General features: G+C 42.4%; 1 protein-coding gene across 1 annotated transcript in view; it reads right to left on the bottom strand.

Annotated features, from left to right (window-relative positions):
* Positions 1-9,547: 9,547 nt before the first annotated feature.
* The window catches only part of SHQ1 (SHQ1, H/ACA ribonucleoprotein assembly factor), a 40,943-nt gene continuing 34,652 nt past the window's right edge, over positions 9,548-15,838 (bottom strand). Inside the window, exon 11 of the mRNA XM_009996881.1 lies at positions 9,548-10,202. Coding sequence (XP_009995183.1) covers positions 9,548-10,202 — 655 coding nt within the window. The remainder of the gene's footprint in view (positions 10,203-15,838) is intronic.

Here is a 15,838-nt window from a genome sequence, read left to right as displayed (position 1 = left end):
GAACCATTCTTAATTAATTGTTGTGGCAATAGGGAAAACGTAACGGAAAAAGAGACTCGGAACTCGCAGCGAACACGGGCGGGTTTGCACACAGTGAAACTGCTTCCCCGATTTAGCATTCGAGATTAAAGACGCCCACGTTCTAATCTCAGCCAGCAAGTAACTGCCAGGGGCTGGTTTTGGACTAGGGTGGAGTGAAAGTACAGGCTGGCGACTCAGAGTAAGTTTTTCATCGAGCTCTTCAGTGTGTTTTGCATAGCTCTTCAGGCCTCACTTCTGCTGCCTGTGAAGTCTCCAGGTTTCGATTTCCCACCCCACCCACAGCAGGCAGAAGCCATGGCTGGGCACCTCAGCATCTCTTGGAGCTGATGGAATTTGCAATTCAGCTGTTTATTTTTAAGCCCAATGTGTTCATTTTTTTCCTGTCTACATTCTCCAAAGCAAGATGCAAACTTAATAGTGAGGAAGGAGGCCAGGAAAGCTGCAGTCCTACCACAGCAGAGCTCTCAGCCTCTCCCTCTGGTGAATCTGCTGTGAGGACATAAGCTTGAGTTTGGGGACAAAACATCAGGAGCCACAAAAGAGTTTGAAAAGGACTCTCCTGTCCCTCACCTGAGCATGATGCCCTTGTCCTTGCAGGCAGCTCTCCTCCAGCACATGGTGCTAGCAGAAAGTCTCATTGAAGCCTGGAAGACCTGGGGCTCAGGACATGCTGTGGAAAACACCAGCACAACATGTGGGACTGCAGCACCTCCTGTGGCTGCACCTTCAGCCAGCCTCCACACACAGACACAGCCCAAACATCTTTTGTTGCATCTTCAGGACAGATTAAACACAGCCCCTGTGCTCCATGCCAGGCTGCAAACCTGCACTGTTTGCAGTGCTCAGGTGCTCTCCTGAGCAGGAGCAGTGTCTCCTGGGGGGCAGCAGGGTTTGGTGCAGGCAGTTGGGCAGCATCCAGCTCTCCAGAGCAGAGTTACACCATCATACCCACAAGCTCATGGACCAAATCCAGCCAGGACTCCAGCGTGTGCAGCTCATGCTCTCCAGGGGAGTTTTGTGTATCTTCTTCTGTCTTACCTCACACTTGCATTACACAAGCTTAAAACCTCCCTGGAGTTCCCATCTGCCCACCACACAGCTTGTAATGGCTGGTGTAGTGCAATGGTCAGTTTAACACTCAAACCACATTGCCAGCATTGAGTGTCTACAGGTACTTACATTTCCCCTATTGCTGTCAGTCATCCAGCCCATTTTCCCTCATCTATAAACCATCCATCTAATATTCATGTCACAGAGGGGCTTTGGCAGCTACAGATTGTAGCTGTCACTGTTGTTCTCCAACATCCAGGCCTAGTTATGTTAGATCATCCAGTTCCTCTATACCATCCATTAGCCTGTAATTTAAGTAATTTGTAACTAAAATGTAAGTTTTAAGACAAAAGCAGAATATGAACACAGATTTTACTCTCTAACCCAAGAGCACTGCTGCATGGCCAGGAAGAGTTCCTGCCTCCATTTTAAGGGAGAGGGGTACCTGGAGCATAAGGGAAGTGCCTGTAGGTCACTCAAGAAAATGGCAGCAGAGTAACCAGCTGAAATTACCTGTCCCCCATCCCACATCCTCCTCAACCCTTTTGTTCCTCTTCTGTGGATATATCCAGCCATTTTCAGGGAACTCAGGGCTATTTTAAAATAACATTAGCAGCCAGGAAAAGCTGGTAGTGCAGCTCTAGACCTTTCTGCACAGCCTGGCTGGGTCAGAGGCCCCTGGGAAGGCAGATGTGGATCCCTGAAGCGAAGCAGCAACGCGGCGCTCCCAGCATGTCACCTCCTGCCTTCCCATGCAGACCCACGTGTGCATCAGGGTCTGTATCACATTATCCAGGAAAATATCTTCCCATGACTCATCAAAATCCAACTGATTCTCTTAAAAGACTGGGCTGGGACTTCACCCACATCCTCAGCTTAATTGGAATCGTATCTCCTTTCAACCTAATACATCACTATTTTCCTTCTCTTTCCCCACATGAATCTATACTTAATTAATAAAGCTGACAATTCATTAAGGAAAAATTACCTTAAAACATATTTCTGAGCCTCAGATTTCCTGTTCTGGTAATTATCAGTATTAAGAAAAACAAATTGCAGTTTAGTTTTGATAAGGTTGGGGCCAAAAATATTTATTTACATTATAAATATGTTCTTCTTTTACATTTAATATTGCAATTGGTGCAATAACATTTCCATGTTTGTTTTAAGGGATTTAAGGTGCAAATTGGAGGATTAGCACTCCAAACAGAACAGTGGGAATAGAAATAGGCTTCCAATCCCATTTCTAAACAGCTAATTGCCAAAGAGTCTCTGTTTACAGCATTCTGCAGAAAGGAAGGCAGGTTCTTGTGCAGAAAGTCACTTCACACCTCAATTACAGCCTCTGCCAACCACTTCAGATCTGAAGTAGGATGTTTTCTCTGGTGAGAGGATACCATTAGCACGAGGAGCAGTGAGCACTGAGGCTGCGAGCTGAGCAGCACCCAGGGAAATCACCTCACAGGGGGAACTCCTCTGATTTTTGTTTTTAGCCACTTGGAAAAGCAAATTGATTAACACACACAGAGAGACGCTCACGTGTGCGCACACAAACGCTTCCTCTGCTGGCTGGACTGCTCAGATATTCAATGACACCCCATCAGCTTTGCAGTTAATAAGAAATGTGCGATTTAGGACTTTTCATTAGGGTCATTAGGAGCATGGTATTAAGACTCTACAAGCTCACTGTTTCAGCACCACAGGACAGGTTCAGGAAAGACATACCACTAATTTTTCACAATCACATTAGCATCAGTGTCTTCTTTGACTATTTCTCCCAATTTTTAGACAGTACTATTCTACTTCCTCTCAGAGCCCACACATATCCTCCCCTACCATGACCAGTGAAATTTTCTGTCAGACATCTGAAGACAAAAGGGAACTTTCTGCTGGTGCCCCACACCAAATCCTTGCCTACTGCTCCAGAGCATTGGATGAATGACTTGAACGCTGCCAGGCACCTCACTTTGGTTTCATTGCTGTTGCAGATGATCTCACAACTCTGACCTGGCTACAGACTGGTGTGTCACTGCAGGTGAAGCAGTGACCACACAGTGTTCCCCAGCTTCTGCTCCTGCACCTTCACTCCTCCCATTTCCCAAAGCAGCAGGCAGGGCCCTGCTTTGCAGGCCTGAGCAGGGCACACATACTACAGAGGGAGGAAGGAAAGCAGACTAAGTGTTATAACTTACACCAGGTCTCAGAGAGAGGCATTTTCAGCTCACTCCGTTACCCAAAGCTGTAGGGAACAGACACAGCCAGAGCTGCCACTCAGGACAGGTATAAAGTGGTGGGGGAAGGTGGCTGGAAGGATGGATCAAACATCTCAACTTTGCATGGCACTCTTGTTTTTGTGATCATTTCAGACAATTTCATTCCTAAATTAATGACAGGACTAACAACTCCTGAGCAATCTGCCAGGTACGGCAAGGGTAGGACATGCTACGTGGATACAATCACAGATGCACAGTGTGTAGCTCCTCACGGTGCTGTTCCAAGGTGCAGAAGCACTGAAAAAAATGCCAAGGCAATTTAAGCCACAAAAGAACACACACCACACCTTTGACAGCCTTCCCCCTTCCAAACGCATTATTCCCAGGATGCTACAGTCCCTGTGCATTATTGTTACGACAGCACACGACACATCTGGCCATTTATTATTCCTCGGGTATTTTCCAAGTTGGACTAACAGACTGATCTGATGAGTTACCTGCTTCCAATTGCCAGCAGCCTGGCAGAAACCAACAGGAGAGTGAGCAACATGTTATCCTATTGCCACTATTGATCCATCAGTAATCCTGAGAGCATGAAAGGGAGAAGCAGCTGTGAAGGCATTAAGCTGTTTGTCCAGGACAGCAAACACTGAAAAGCAATGACAGCTCATCTCTGTGCTCCCACCTCTGGCTCCCATAACGCTGAGAAACGTCTTCCTAAATCCACAGTACAAAGTATTGCACTTGCTTTTTGGAATATCATCACTGAAACCCAGATTTACAGGCTCAGATGCTTTGACCTTGTCTGCTTTTACACTTCTACATTCAGATTTTAAAATTAATCACCTAATTCCAGGTAACTGCTTTTAAATTCAGCTGAATGAGACATGAATCTTGCTGAATGAGAAATACAGGTCTCTATAGTGAAATAGATTAAGTGCTGCTACACTCCCCATTTTATTTCAAGACTTCAGTTGCAATTGCCTGCTCTAATTTGAGATGGGAAGTCTTGCTATAGGGTAATTAAGTGCATGAGGAGCTCAGGAGAGCTGCCTGCCAGCACCTGGCAGTGGGATTCCCCTTCCAGAGGCACCTGCACTAAATGGTAATTCCTTCCCTCCATTTCCCACTTCACTCCCTGATGCTTCTCCCAGCAGCTCAGAGGAACAGATGGAGCAATCACCCTCCTCCCCTCCACAGCACGGACCCCTGCTGCTACCCAGTGCCTTATGCAGTTGTAATACACATAATTAGGCAAATCAATGGACAATGCAGCATATTAGAGGAGGAGGAGTTACATCAAGGCAAAACACAAATCCCAATTTATTTACCGCAGGAAATGGGATATTTCTGCATAATTGCCAAAAATTGTGGACATGAGACAAAACATAATTATAGCCCTGGCAGGTAGGGTGCCACAGTCAGGTCACAGCCCAGAATGTTGGAGTGTGGGTGAGGGGAGTTTGTTCTCATCTTGATATGCAGATTATTTATGCCTTAAACATCTCATTACCATTTATGAGTTATATTCCCAAATCTCTCACACATCCATAATTAGAGAAAATTATGTTTACTGCCATTCACCCTACCCCAGGCTCCAGACCAAAAAGCACAAGTGAAGGTTGCAAGATGCTTGCTGCAAGCAGGAGCCCTTCATGAGAAGCCACGGCTTGCATGGCAGAGGCCAAGCACACACTGCTGCTGTCTTCTAACAAAAGCAGCTGCTGAACTTTTTCCTCCCACTGCTCCCCAGGCACAGCTTTGTTTAAGGTCAACACTGGCTCCCTGCTCCCTGCCCAGCATCTTCTCTCCATCACTCCACCCCTTGCAGCTCCCACTGCACAGAAGGCAGGAGAGGTGTGGTCTCACCATAGCAAAGTGGCAGAACAGAGGCACAAAGTCAAAAATATTGGGATAAAGAGCAGTTGTGCTGCAGGCAAGTGTTGTGAACAGGCCATGCACAGGGATGGGACCTCAAGGAGAAGAGGGGTCTGCATTGAAAGTGGGGCTGTGCACACAAAAGAGCCGTGCAAGCCAGGTGACTGAAGAGAACAAGAGAGGCTCTTCAATTCCTGGCTTCTTCAAAGAAGGTACTCTGCAGGCCAAGAGGAAACACCAGGGATCTGCTTCCAGTGCTAGAAAGCCTTGTGCCCACAGAGTGGGTTTTCTCCAGGTTTATTGACTCGAAGCAAAGCTACACCCTGGGATCACCCAGGAACAGGAGCTTTGCAGAAGACAACCACCAAAGTACTGCTCATGTGCTGAGGAGGCCTCACAGAGGCCCCTGGGCAAGGGGCCAAGAGGTCTGTTTCACAGAGGTATCAATGCACACTGGAACCAAGAGCCTTCAGACACATCCTTTTGGGTTTTTTTGGTTTTTTTAAATGAGGTTTTGGAATCTAATTTCGAACAGGTTTGTCTAATTTTGAGGGGTTTAGAGGAGCAGTGACTCCTGCTGGTGTGGGTGAGAATTGCAGCTCCCAAGGCACCAATGGTCTCAAGTCAGCTACTGATACACTGAAAAATACCTAGGAATACCTCAGAAACTGTAGACTTCAGCCTCCCATCCTTGCTCAGCACAAGCCAGGGGCAGAGAAAGAGGTCTCCACTATCAAATTGGAGCTTTATTCCTTTTCTGTGCTACCTTTCCCAAGTCTGGACCTTCCTGAGTCAGGCCTAGTACCTCTGTGAAACCAGGGAAAATGAGTTGCAAAGTCACTCAGAACATCAACAGCCAAGTGAAGAACTGGTCACTGAGCTCCTAGGGTTACCAGTTAGTAAGAATACCACCTAGCTGACTCTGCTAGCCTAAAAACCTGACTTTCTGTTCTTTAACCACTAACCAGCACTACCCAACTAAAGAAAGCTTCTCCCACAGAAATTACCATCTTCTGGGGTTAGAGCTGTCCTCCTTCAAGGAGCTCTGCCAACATCTTAATCCTCACCTAAGGGACACAGCTTTTGTTCTTGTCCTCAAGCATCCTCCAAAATGCTGCCCACTGTGCTCAATTGTGTTGCAGCTTTTGAATATAAGAAAACTTCTACTGAAATGCAAACTGACAGCACCAAACACATTCCAGATATTATCTAAGTCAGGTCTCAAAATGCAGCATTTGTGGAAATGGCACTGTCTCTTCTCCAAAACCTAAGAATACAAAAATAGTATGATTTATGGGTACCACAATAGTACAAACTCATTTATTGTGTCAATGCAAACTCATGCCTCACACATGCCCACGTAACCACAGGCTGCAGCCCACTTAACACCAAGGAAAGAAACAGATCCATGACTTGCTAAGACAACTGACACTGATGCCATTTGTCTGCATGCTGTAACATTGTAAATACCATCCACTGCTGAAATATTTAAAAGTCTGCACTGCAGGTTCACATCAGACATTTCCCTGGGTGCTACACCCTGCTCCCTGCAGAGACCCCCAGGGCAGGGGCACCGTATTTGCTCCCTGTGTAAACACCCAAGTCTGACCACAGCAGTTCCATATTCATTTTGTTCTCCCAGCTTATCTTCTCACAGCTCTGGAGTGCATTCTTCCTTATCTTGGAGACAAATGGCCTCCCGTGGAGAGCTCTAAACAGCAGAGCTATTTATCTGTTTGACATGTGTTTCCCTGTTTGTTTTCTCCAGCCTTGAGACAGTCGGCTCAGGCTTTGACAATATTCAGCTGTGTCAACGGCAGAGGGTTGCCTGGCCCCCTCACTCCAGTGCTGTGAATCAATCTCTTTGCCATATTTATCATTTACTGTAGTAAATCAAGTTTAAGCAATGCTTTCTCCTTTTGATATAGAGCAAAGCCTTTTACAAACTTTTCAGAAAGGTGTCTGCAATTAAGAAAAGCTAGGGGATAAACGTTTATTGAATTCATTCAGCACTATTTTTGCTTTGGGGAAAGAAAGGAAGAGGTGGCAATGTCCTGTGGGTCACACTCTTCCCATAAAAAAAAAAAAAAAAACAAGAGGAAAAATAAAAGCTTTTATGAGTATTTAACTTGTTGCTTTTAACACCTTGAAGTACTACACGAACAAGTGTCTCCTTGTCTAACATAACTGCATCTCCATTCTTGCAGAGCCAACTCCTGGATGTGAGGGACTCCCTCCTTCCACACACACATCATGCTGCCCCTCAAGCCAGCCAAGCAGCAGAGCCAGGGCCTGAGAGCACTGGATTTGCTTTCCTTCTCATTTTCCAGGGCTCTGTTACACTCGGGCAGCTCAAGACAGCAGGGCTGGCACATGCCACTGGGAGCACAAACAGGGCCTGCAGATCCCTCTCCCGCTATCCTTGGCAGGAGCGGCACTTCCAGCAGCAGCCAGGATAGAGAACAGACACCCCCAGGGCCTCGGGCATGAGGCCAGGCTGCTGCCACTCACTTACCCAGGGAGATCAGCTTTCTGTAAGGACATCTCGAAAACATCTCTGAGATGATGCTGGTCTGGGAATGAGACCTTGACTTCACCTGGGTCTGGGTAGGGAGGCGGGTGCTGTTCCAAGGACAATCTGCTGCAGAAGAGTCAGGACATGAACATTAACTGAAGATGTCCTCACTTCAGAAGAGACAGACAGTCCCTGAAAGTAAACAGGTCTGTTGGGAAAAGAGGAACATTCTCCTCAGTCTGCCACAAAACAGGAGAATGGAAAGGGGGTGGTGTTTAGAAAAAAAGAGCTGAAGACACAGGATATTACAAATACCTCTCAATTTTCACAATGTGCATTTCCTAACCTGTTCTAATTTAGGTTTCTCCAGTTCATGTTAAGCTGAAGGAAGTTTCAGAGTTCACACCTGTAATTTGGGGAGAGGGGAAGAGGGTTACCTTTTTTTCCTTAAGCACATTTTTCTTCTGACATAAGCTGCATAATTGCAGCTACAGTGCAGATTTTATTGCTAGCATTCAGAAGAGTAAGTGCTCACTGACATGCAAGATGGGAAAGGTTCCTCCCCTGGGGAAGAGAATACAGACTGATAAGCGACCAGTAGGTATTTAAGAACATAAAAAATATTGGCAGCTCAGGGTTGCAGCTCTTAACTGCACAGGAGTCAGCAGAGGAACAAAGCAAGCCTGCTGATTTCCAGCAGGGTGTAGCATTGGTGAAGAGTTAAGTCTGTACGTTTAGAATTTTTTAATAGTCAAAAGGTTGAAAAGTAATGGGTTGCTCCTCCAGAGGCATGAATCAGCTGGCCCTGTCTTGCAGACTTTCTGCCTCTCTCCTAAATCCTTTGGCAGAGATTGAGGAGCAGCACAGAATTTGCAGTAGCCACTTGATTTCAATAATGTATCTAGAGTTAACAGAAATTAGCATAAAATATATTGACTAATTGGATTGTTTTAACATCATAAAGACAAAAAGGAACATGTGTTGGGCAAAGCTACAAAGGTAATAGTAAGGTGTAGACAGCACAGGTTTGTTTTCAGTCCTACATTTAAGACCACTGTACCATGTTTCATTGTTCTGCTTAATATTACTGTGGCAATATTAAAAGGATATGCAGAAAGAAATAAAAGATAATTTGAATTTCTGTTCTTTAAAGAGCAACAGTAGTGTCCACATGTGGAAACATTTCGAAAACAGCACAGAAGAATAAATACATGACAAAACTATTGAAATAACTTAAGAACTGCAGGAATATAAGTTACAATCCTTGTATCTTGTAGAAATAAAAGCAATGCATTTATGATAAATCAATTTTATTTATTTTGTACCAAAAAATGTATAATTTATACATTTAAAAATAATTTGTCAGCACTATTTAGACTTCTAAATTCATAACAAATATTTTTCAAGTGGCTAGCTATAAAGCATTTGAAAATTTAGAAAATGCAGCAAGTTGTCACAAACAAGTTTCTATAAACATAATGAGGATATTTTTCAGGGAAATCCCAACAGCTAAAGATAACTAAAATGATGCTACAACTCATTCCAGTTGTATTTGATTTGGGTATCATTCTACTACTGAATAAGCTTAATGAAAAATGTTTCTAGAAGTTGACTGAAGTTACATGTTCTCACACATAACTGATCAAATCTGAGACTCTGAATCAGAGCAGAAAAATAAAAACCTGTGAGGCTATTACAGTCATATCAATTGTTTATAAAGCTGTCTTGTCCTCCAAATTGTCAACACAACAAAGCAGAAAAGTATCAGCTTCAGGATAGCCTTGGAAACACCTTATTATAGCAATGAACTGTGCTGCTAGTGGGTCACATTGTGTTCTAACACGGCCCTTTAGTCTTCATCTTCATTTGTGCTGCAAAGAAATAGCAAATGATTTGTCTTTGAAGACACCTCCAAAAAGTTCCCCTTCCCAGTAGTATCTTTTGAAAATCTGTCAGGTTCAGAAACATGGTGTTCTTCTTGCTCCTGTTCCTGTAAAAGGCAGCTTGCAGTAGCCAATCCTTCAGGCTGTTCTGAAAGTCTAATTGCAGTGTGCATTTGCTTTTCTAATTCTTCTATCAATTTACCAGGAACAGATGAAGACTGCAAAGAAACCTTTGATTTTTCATCACTAACCTCCAACATCGAAGTGTTTGTGCCCTGCCTTAATCCATTACAGTCAATAAGTGGAGCTGTCCTCTCCTCTTGAAGTGTGCCTTGTGAAGAATTCATTTTCCCATCTTCACTGGTTGAGGACTCTCTCTCATCTGAATCAGAGCCTTCTGTCTCAGATGATGAAGTAGTGCTTGATTCTTCAGAGTCACTTGTCTCTGACTCTGAGGAAGGCAGCTGTTGCTTGGAAACTGTGCCAGCAGCTCTTAACATGCTCTCTTCCTCTTGTACCAGCAATGCTGCTGCTTCCAGCTCTTCTAGTTCAAATCCTAAGTGAGACTTGGTGAGCATGGTTTTCTGCAAGGATTCTGAGAGCGCAGCCAATTTCTTGGACCTTTAACAAAGGAAAAGATCCATTATTTAACTTTACATATGATAACGGGAACACAAATCTTAAGTATTTCTGCTATTCACTTAGTTTGCAAACAACTTTCTTCTTCAATTATGACTGCAGAAGTAGACAATACAGGGAAAAAAATTCAAAGTGCTAACAATTACTACTTTTTTGGGTAACTTCTCCCCAAAAGCTAGACAATATCCCACTCAAAGTCTTGAGTGACACTTTCTGAAAAGACACCACTTCTATGCTGTTTCAGCAGTGCACAGAAGGGAAGACAGATTTCAGAACAAACCTTTCTGGGTTTTATGTCTTTAGCAGTGAACTCTGCAGTGTGAGTTGCTGGATTAAGTTTACAGACAGCAAAATTTTGTTCCACTACCATTCAAGATATGTCTTAAATGCAGAAGAACTGATAGAGCACAGGTGATCAGGCCCATCACAGCAATACATTCTCCTTCTTTCCCAGCTAGTGTTTAGCCCACATGATAGCAGAAGATGCTCAACACTGTCAGTAATTGTGCTTTACTTTTCACTTGTAACTCTGCTGAAATATAATTCAACAAAAACATCAGGACCATTTAGATAAACATAATAAAGCACAAGCTAACTCAGCTTCAAATCTTTGGTAGAGCCACATCCATTTCCTGAAGTGTTTTGAAGTGAGCACATGCTTCACTAGAAAATGCATCATGGTTTTATAAATAGAGAGAACAAAAAGTAAGAGTGCCTTGAAATGGAGGGGGGCAGGGGCAGAGGGGAAAACGGGTCTAAAATAACAAACATACATCCTGTTTCTTGTTGCAGAGTTTTGCCTCAGACTATCAATCAACTTTTCACCACTTCCTGCAACAGCAGGTCTACTATAAATCCTGCAGTAACTGACTGGGTTTCATTTCCTCTGCCAAACCTGTTAACCTGCAAGGCATGACACACTGACACTGGAGCAAGTAGCTGATAATGTAATACATGACTCCTGCAAGGCAAAAGTTAAAGTGCTTGTTCTCTCAGTTGAATGATTTTAAAGATCTTTATATTCTATTTCCCAGGGGGCATAATTACTCAGTATAACATAGATGCTTCAATTTTTTTTTTTCTCCTAAAGGAATTGTATTTAAAAGTGGGGGAAGGGAAACTCAGGGCAGTTTCTTACCCAGTTTACACAGACAGTGCAAAATTTAAAAGCTGAACTTGGAATAAAACATACTAAACTACTTTAGTTCAACCCACAGAATCAAAAACTAAGAAATAAGTGTTTCCCAGAAGTAACTGAAGCAAGAAGAGAATAGTTTATATTTCTAGGATTTTAAAATCTAAAGCTGAGCATTACATCACAACAGTATCCCAGCAGTCTCCAATATAAACACCAGTATTCAATTTTTAAAAGCTGCTTACTTAACACTATTCTAATTTATTCTTTTGGGTGATATATTTTCATTTTATTCTTTGTTAAGAACTTGAACTTTTCCTGAAAAGTTATGGAAGATTTGAGGCATTGCCAGCCTAATTTGGAACAAAGAAAACATTCTCCCTGCTCTGTAAGTAAAAAGAAAGAGAAAGAAGCCAAGTGATACATAGCAAGGCTCATGAAGCCTTGCAGGCAGGTGGTAGCAGAACAACTGGCTTGCAGGGGAATCTGTTTCCTGAACATATTGGTGAGAAGCTGGTTTACACCCTGAGTCATAGGAGTTTATATCCCTTGAAAAAAAAGCATTTTGCTTTGCTTTTTAAACAGTCTCTTTCCTTCCTTCTAACTCTATACATGTGTGCATGTGCCCCTTCCCCTCTAAGAGTGGTCAGTAATACCGAGTTGCTAATGACATGAGGGTACAATCCTTTTTCCTGACTGTCCAAAAGAATGCAACAAGCTCCAAAAGCTCAATGTCCATTCTGACAGAAAGTACTGCATTTTACCCGTTTTATATGTAGTTCCTTTTTAAGTTTATTGACAGCCATGAGCAACTAACTGTAGGCACAACGATTTCCTCTGGTGATACATCTTCAGCTCCAGCTACCTCAGTTGCACTTACTGGATGCAAACAACATGAAAAAGTCTCTTTTCAGTTACTCAAGAGTTCTTAGTAGGCTAAATGTTTCCTCCCAACTTTCACTCTGGTTATCAAGTATGAACCATCCACAAAGCTCAACATTTCAATACAAGAAACAAACTCAAGTTGTCACACTCCTAACAAATTTACACATAAAGCAGAATACTCTACCCTCAACTTTCCAATCTTCTAAAGAAAAAAAAATGAGCCCTTAAAGAACACGTTTGGTTTTTTTCTCCTCCTATGCAAGGGACTAACAGAATTACAATTAGCTGTCAGTCCATCTTTTTTGGGTCAATTATCTAATTTCAAGAAGTGAGTTCAGGAGTGCATTTCACATCAGCCTTAAGAAAAGGTGGCAGCACTCCCTGGACAAAAAAAATGAGGCAAACAGCATAAAAATCAGAGCATGGAAATGCTTTCAGTGGGAGACTTGAGTCTCTGATCTAATGATTTCCCTAGCTGAAAGATAAGCAACAATTTAGGAAACAAAAATGAAATGAGATATGTTTTGGAGACTTGTAGTAAACAGGTCCTGCTATTTCCAAAATCTTTTGATTAGTGTTTAAGAAATTAGACAGCAAATACTTTAATTTTCAAGTACGATTAATGGAATCACATGATTACTTGAAGACACGCTCATTCAGTATGCACATTTGCAGTAATGATATCTTATTATTATGGTAATAGTGTCCTTACATAAACATGTATAATATTCTTTAAAGGTGCTACACATGATAATTATTAGTTATCAAAATGTCAGTTACTTACAGCAAATACTTAATTACAGGTTAAATTGATCAGATGCATGTTTTATTTAATGTATGGCTTTGAGGAACTGATAACAGAGGCATCTCAAGTCTTGTGCATATAGTCTGGAATTAACATTTGAAGACAAAACTACTGCAATCCTTGTCTGGGTAGCAGGAGTTTCTCCAAGATCTAGAAGAAGAAAATCTTATTCCCCAGGTCTCAGATTACAAAAGAGTAAAATAGGGGTGAAAGGAACAAAAGAATCAAAAGACATTTTGAAAATTAAGAAAGACAGACAAAATAAGAATTGGCAGAGGAGAAAAAGGATTAAGGCAACAGGAAAGGGAAATCATTACAGGTTTACAGCAAACCCACCTGTGAGAAGTGATGGTGATGGAGACTGAGTGCAGTGCTGAGACACAAGCAGGAGCCAGAGCAGGGAATCAGAAGACAACTTCTCTACTTAAAGACTAATGCTCCTACAAACTCCAATTCTACCTCCTGTTGCAAGGAGGGCACTAGGATCTGATCAATCAAGATAGCTGTTCCAGAACACAGAGCTACCAGAAAAAGCTCTCACAGAATACATATATTAGGAATTTGATTGTTTCCAAGGAAGATGTAAGTTGGAAGAACAGACAAGTCAACCTAGCCTCAGGAAGTTAAATGCAGAACTTGGCAGAGTTCTACTACAAAAATCCTCAAAGCTTTCCCACATGTTAAGATAAAAATAAGTATTTTTGTGTCCATATACTGTGTCCATGAATTAGAACATTACAAAAGGAAAATGTTTAAAGAAAAAGTGTTAATGGGCTAGGCCTTTCCACCTGCCTGGTACTTGCTCTACAGCCAACTCTGTTGCTTTAGCAGTTCAGTTATGTTAAAAACAAAACCAAAACCACCCCAAACCACTCAAAGAGAACTTGAATATATGAGAACCAGCATTCTGCTCCTCACACTGTGTGAGGGGTGGCACTGCCTACTCTACCAGGACACGGGAGTTACCAACCTAACACACTGTGCAATTCACAAACACAGGAGTAAACAGTCAAAATAGCAGCAAAGCCTTTCAAAGCAGGAGTTACTAACATTTCACTATGGAATGAAAAAGGACTTTTCTTGTACAGGCACAAGCTCTAGCTTGCTTTTGTTTTTATAAAGAATAGAAGGACTATTTCTCCTGCCTCATAAATTTGACTTTGCATTTCACAGATGTATATAAGCAGCCACTTTCCTGAGGCACAGCATCAACTACATGGAAGATGTGGCAAAATGCAGCAGGATTCTCATTATCTACCCCTGCTCAATCACAACCAAGTCAGTGCACAAGTGCTGTTGAGGCAGATTGAGCTTGTCTTGCTCAAGCACAACACAAAAGCAACAAGCATGGGAACCTGTGTATCACCAACACTGACAACAGCTTTGGTCACCAGCTTGGTGTTTGAATGTGACTTAACTGGTCTTGGAACCAAGCTGGAACTTAACTGATCTCAGAACCAGCTCAAGACTTGTTATATTACACTGTTCTAATGTGGTTGGGGCCTGTTCACTGTGTAACAATGGCAATCAGTCGTCCATGCTAGCAACATTCTAACTTGGCTCTACAGGGCTGACAAGCCCTGTTTTAAATGCAAAACACTTTACATTAATTAGCTTTAAGCCTTGCAGGCAAGATAAGCAAGTCTCAAACAGATAGTAGATACTTCAAGTGCAGACGTGTTTTTGTAGTGTCGTAGGTCCCATCAAATATGAAAACAGTCTTATCTCACTGCCAAGCTGGCATCCCCTGGTAGGCCTACAATTCCTTGAGATGCATCCACATACAAACCAGCACCATGCTGTGCCAGTCTGGATCCATCTAATAGTAAAGCCATTGCATTAAGCAAAAGGTTTTGTCTGTTGGATCACAAGGTGTCCTCAAGTGCCTTCATTTTATGTATCTACTGTATGAGAAGCTACCAAGTTTATGGAAAAAGCATCAGTCTGTATTTAAACTACCTTTCCCAATAAGGCCTGGCAAAACTCAGACTTAAGTTTTATAGACACTGTCTTTCATAGATAAAGCAGATAACTAGCAATACAACCAGCCAAGACTATAACCACTTTAAATGTGTTCCAAATTACATACTTGGCAGCATTGCTTAGAATTTGCCACAATTATTCCTTTAGTCAGAAGCAGTGCAAGTATTAAGACAATTCTAGATATTATCTCAGACATCACCAGACATTATCCCAAAGTAGAGTCTCAACAGCTCAGATACAGAGGATGTGTAAATTTAGTATCTGTAAGCCACTGAAATGTCAGTCAAACTGTAAGGGATAAAGACATTTTCTGCCTTGCTGCAAGACTGGTTGAGGTCAGTCTGGAGTAGGATGTAACTGCTGTTCCTGCATGGACTGTCACTGGTGAACAAAAGGGAACCTGCAAAAGGGCCAGACTCTCCAGATCATATTTTTCCCCTGCCCAGAGTGGTTCTTGCTGGATTCCATCCATCACTGTCTTCCAGCCCAAGCCTTATCTGTTCAGACAGAAGGGGTATGAAGAGTCACTGTTCAACGTTCAGTCCCTTGGTAATGCCAACATTAACTTCCCACAGGAATGCTGTCATAAGCTTGATGAAAATTAATATCCCTATGGCAGTAACTCTACTGCTTAAGCTCTCTTGAAGCAGAAGACTCAGCAAGTTATAGCCAAACATGATATCAGAAGATAAGTAAGCTCATACAAGAATGACACAGCTGACAAAGCATCCAACTATTTTTATATATACTAGAGTGGAAAATAGATTGTTCTTCCATCTAAAATTCAGATGTCAGCTTTTATCTAGTTCT

This window comes from Chaetura pelagica, unplaced genomic scaffold (assembly GCF_000747805.2).
Source record: "Chaetura pelagica isolate M959 unplaced genomic scaffold, ChaPel_1.0 scaffold24, whole genome shotgun sequence".
NCBI lineage: Eukaryota > Metazoa > Chordata > Aves > Apodiformes > Apodidae > Chaetura > Chaetura pelagica.
Note: the sequence above shows the minus strand (reverse complement) of the source record. Positions and strands in the feature narration are given on the sequence as shown.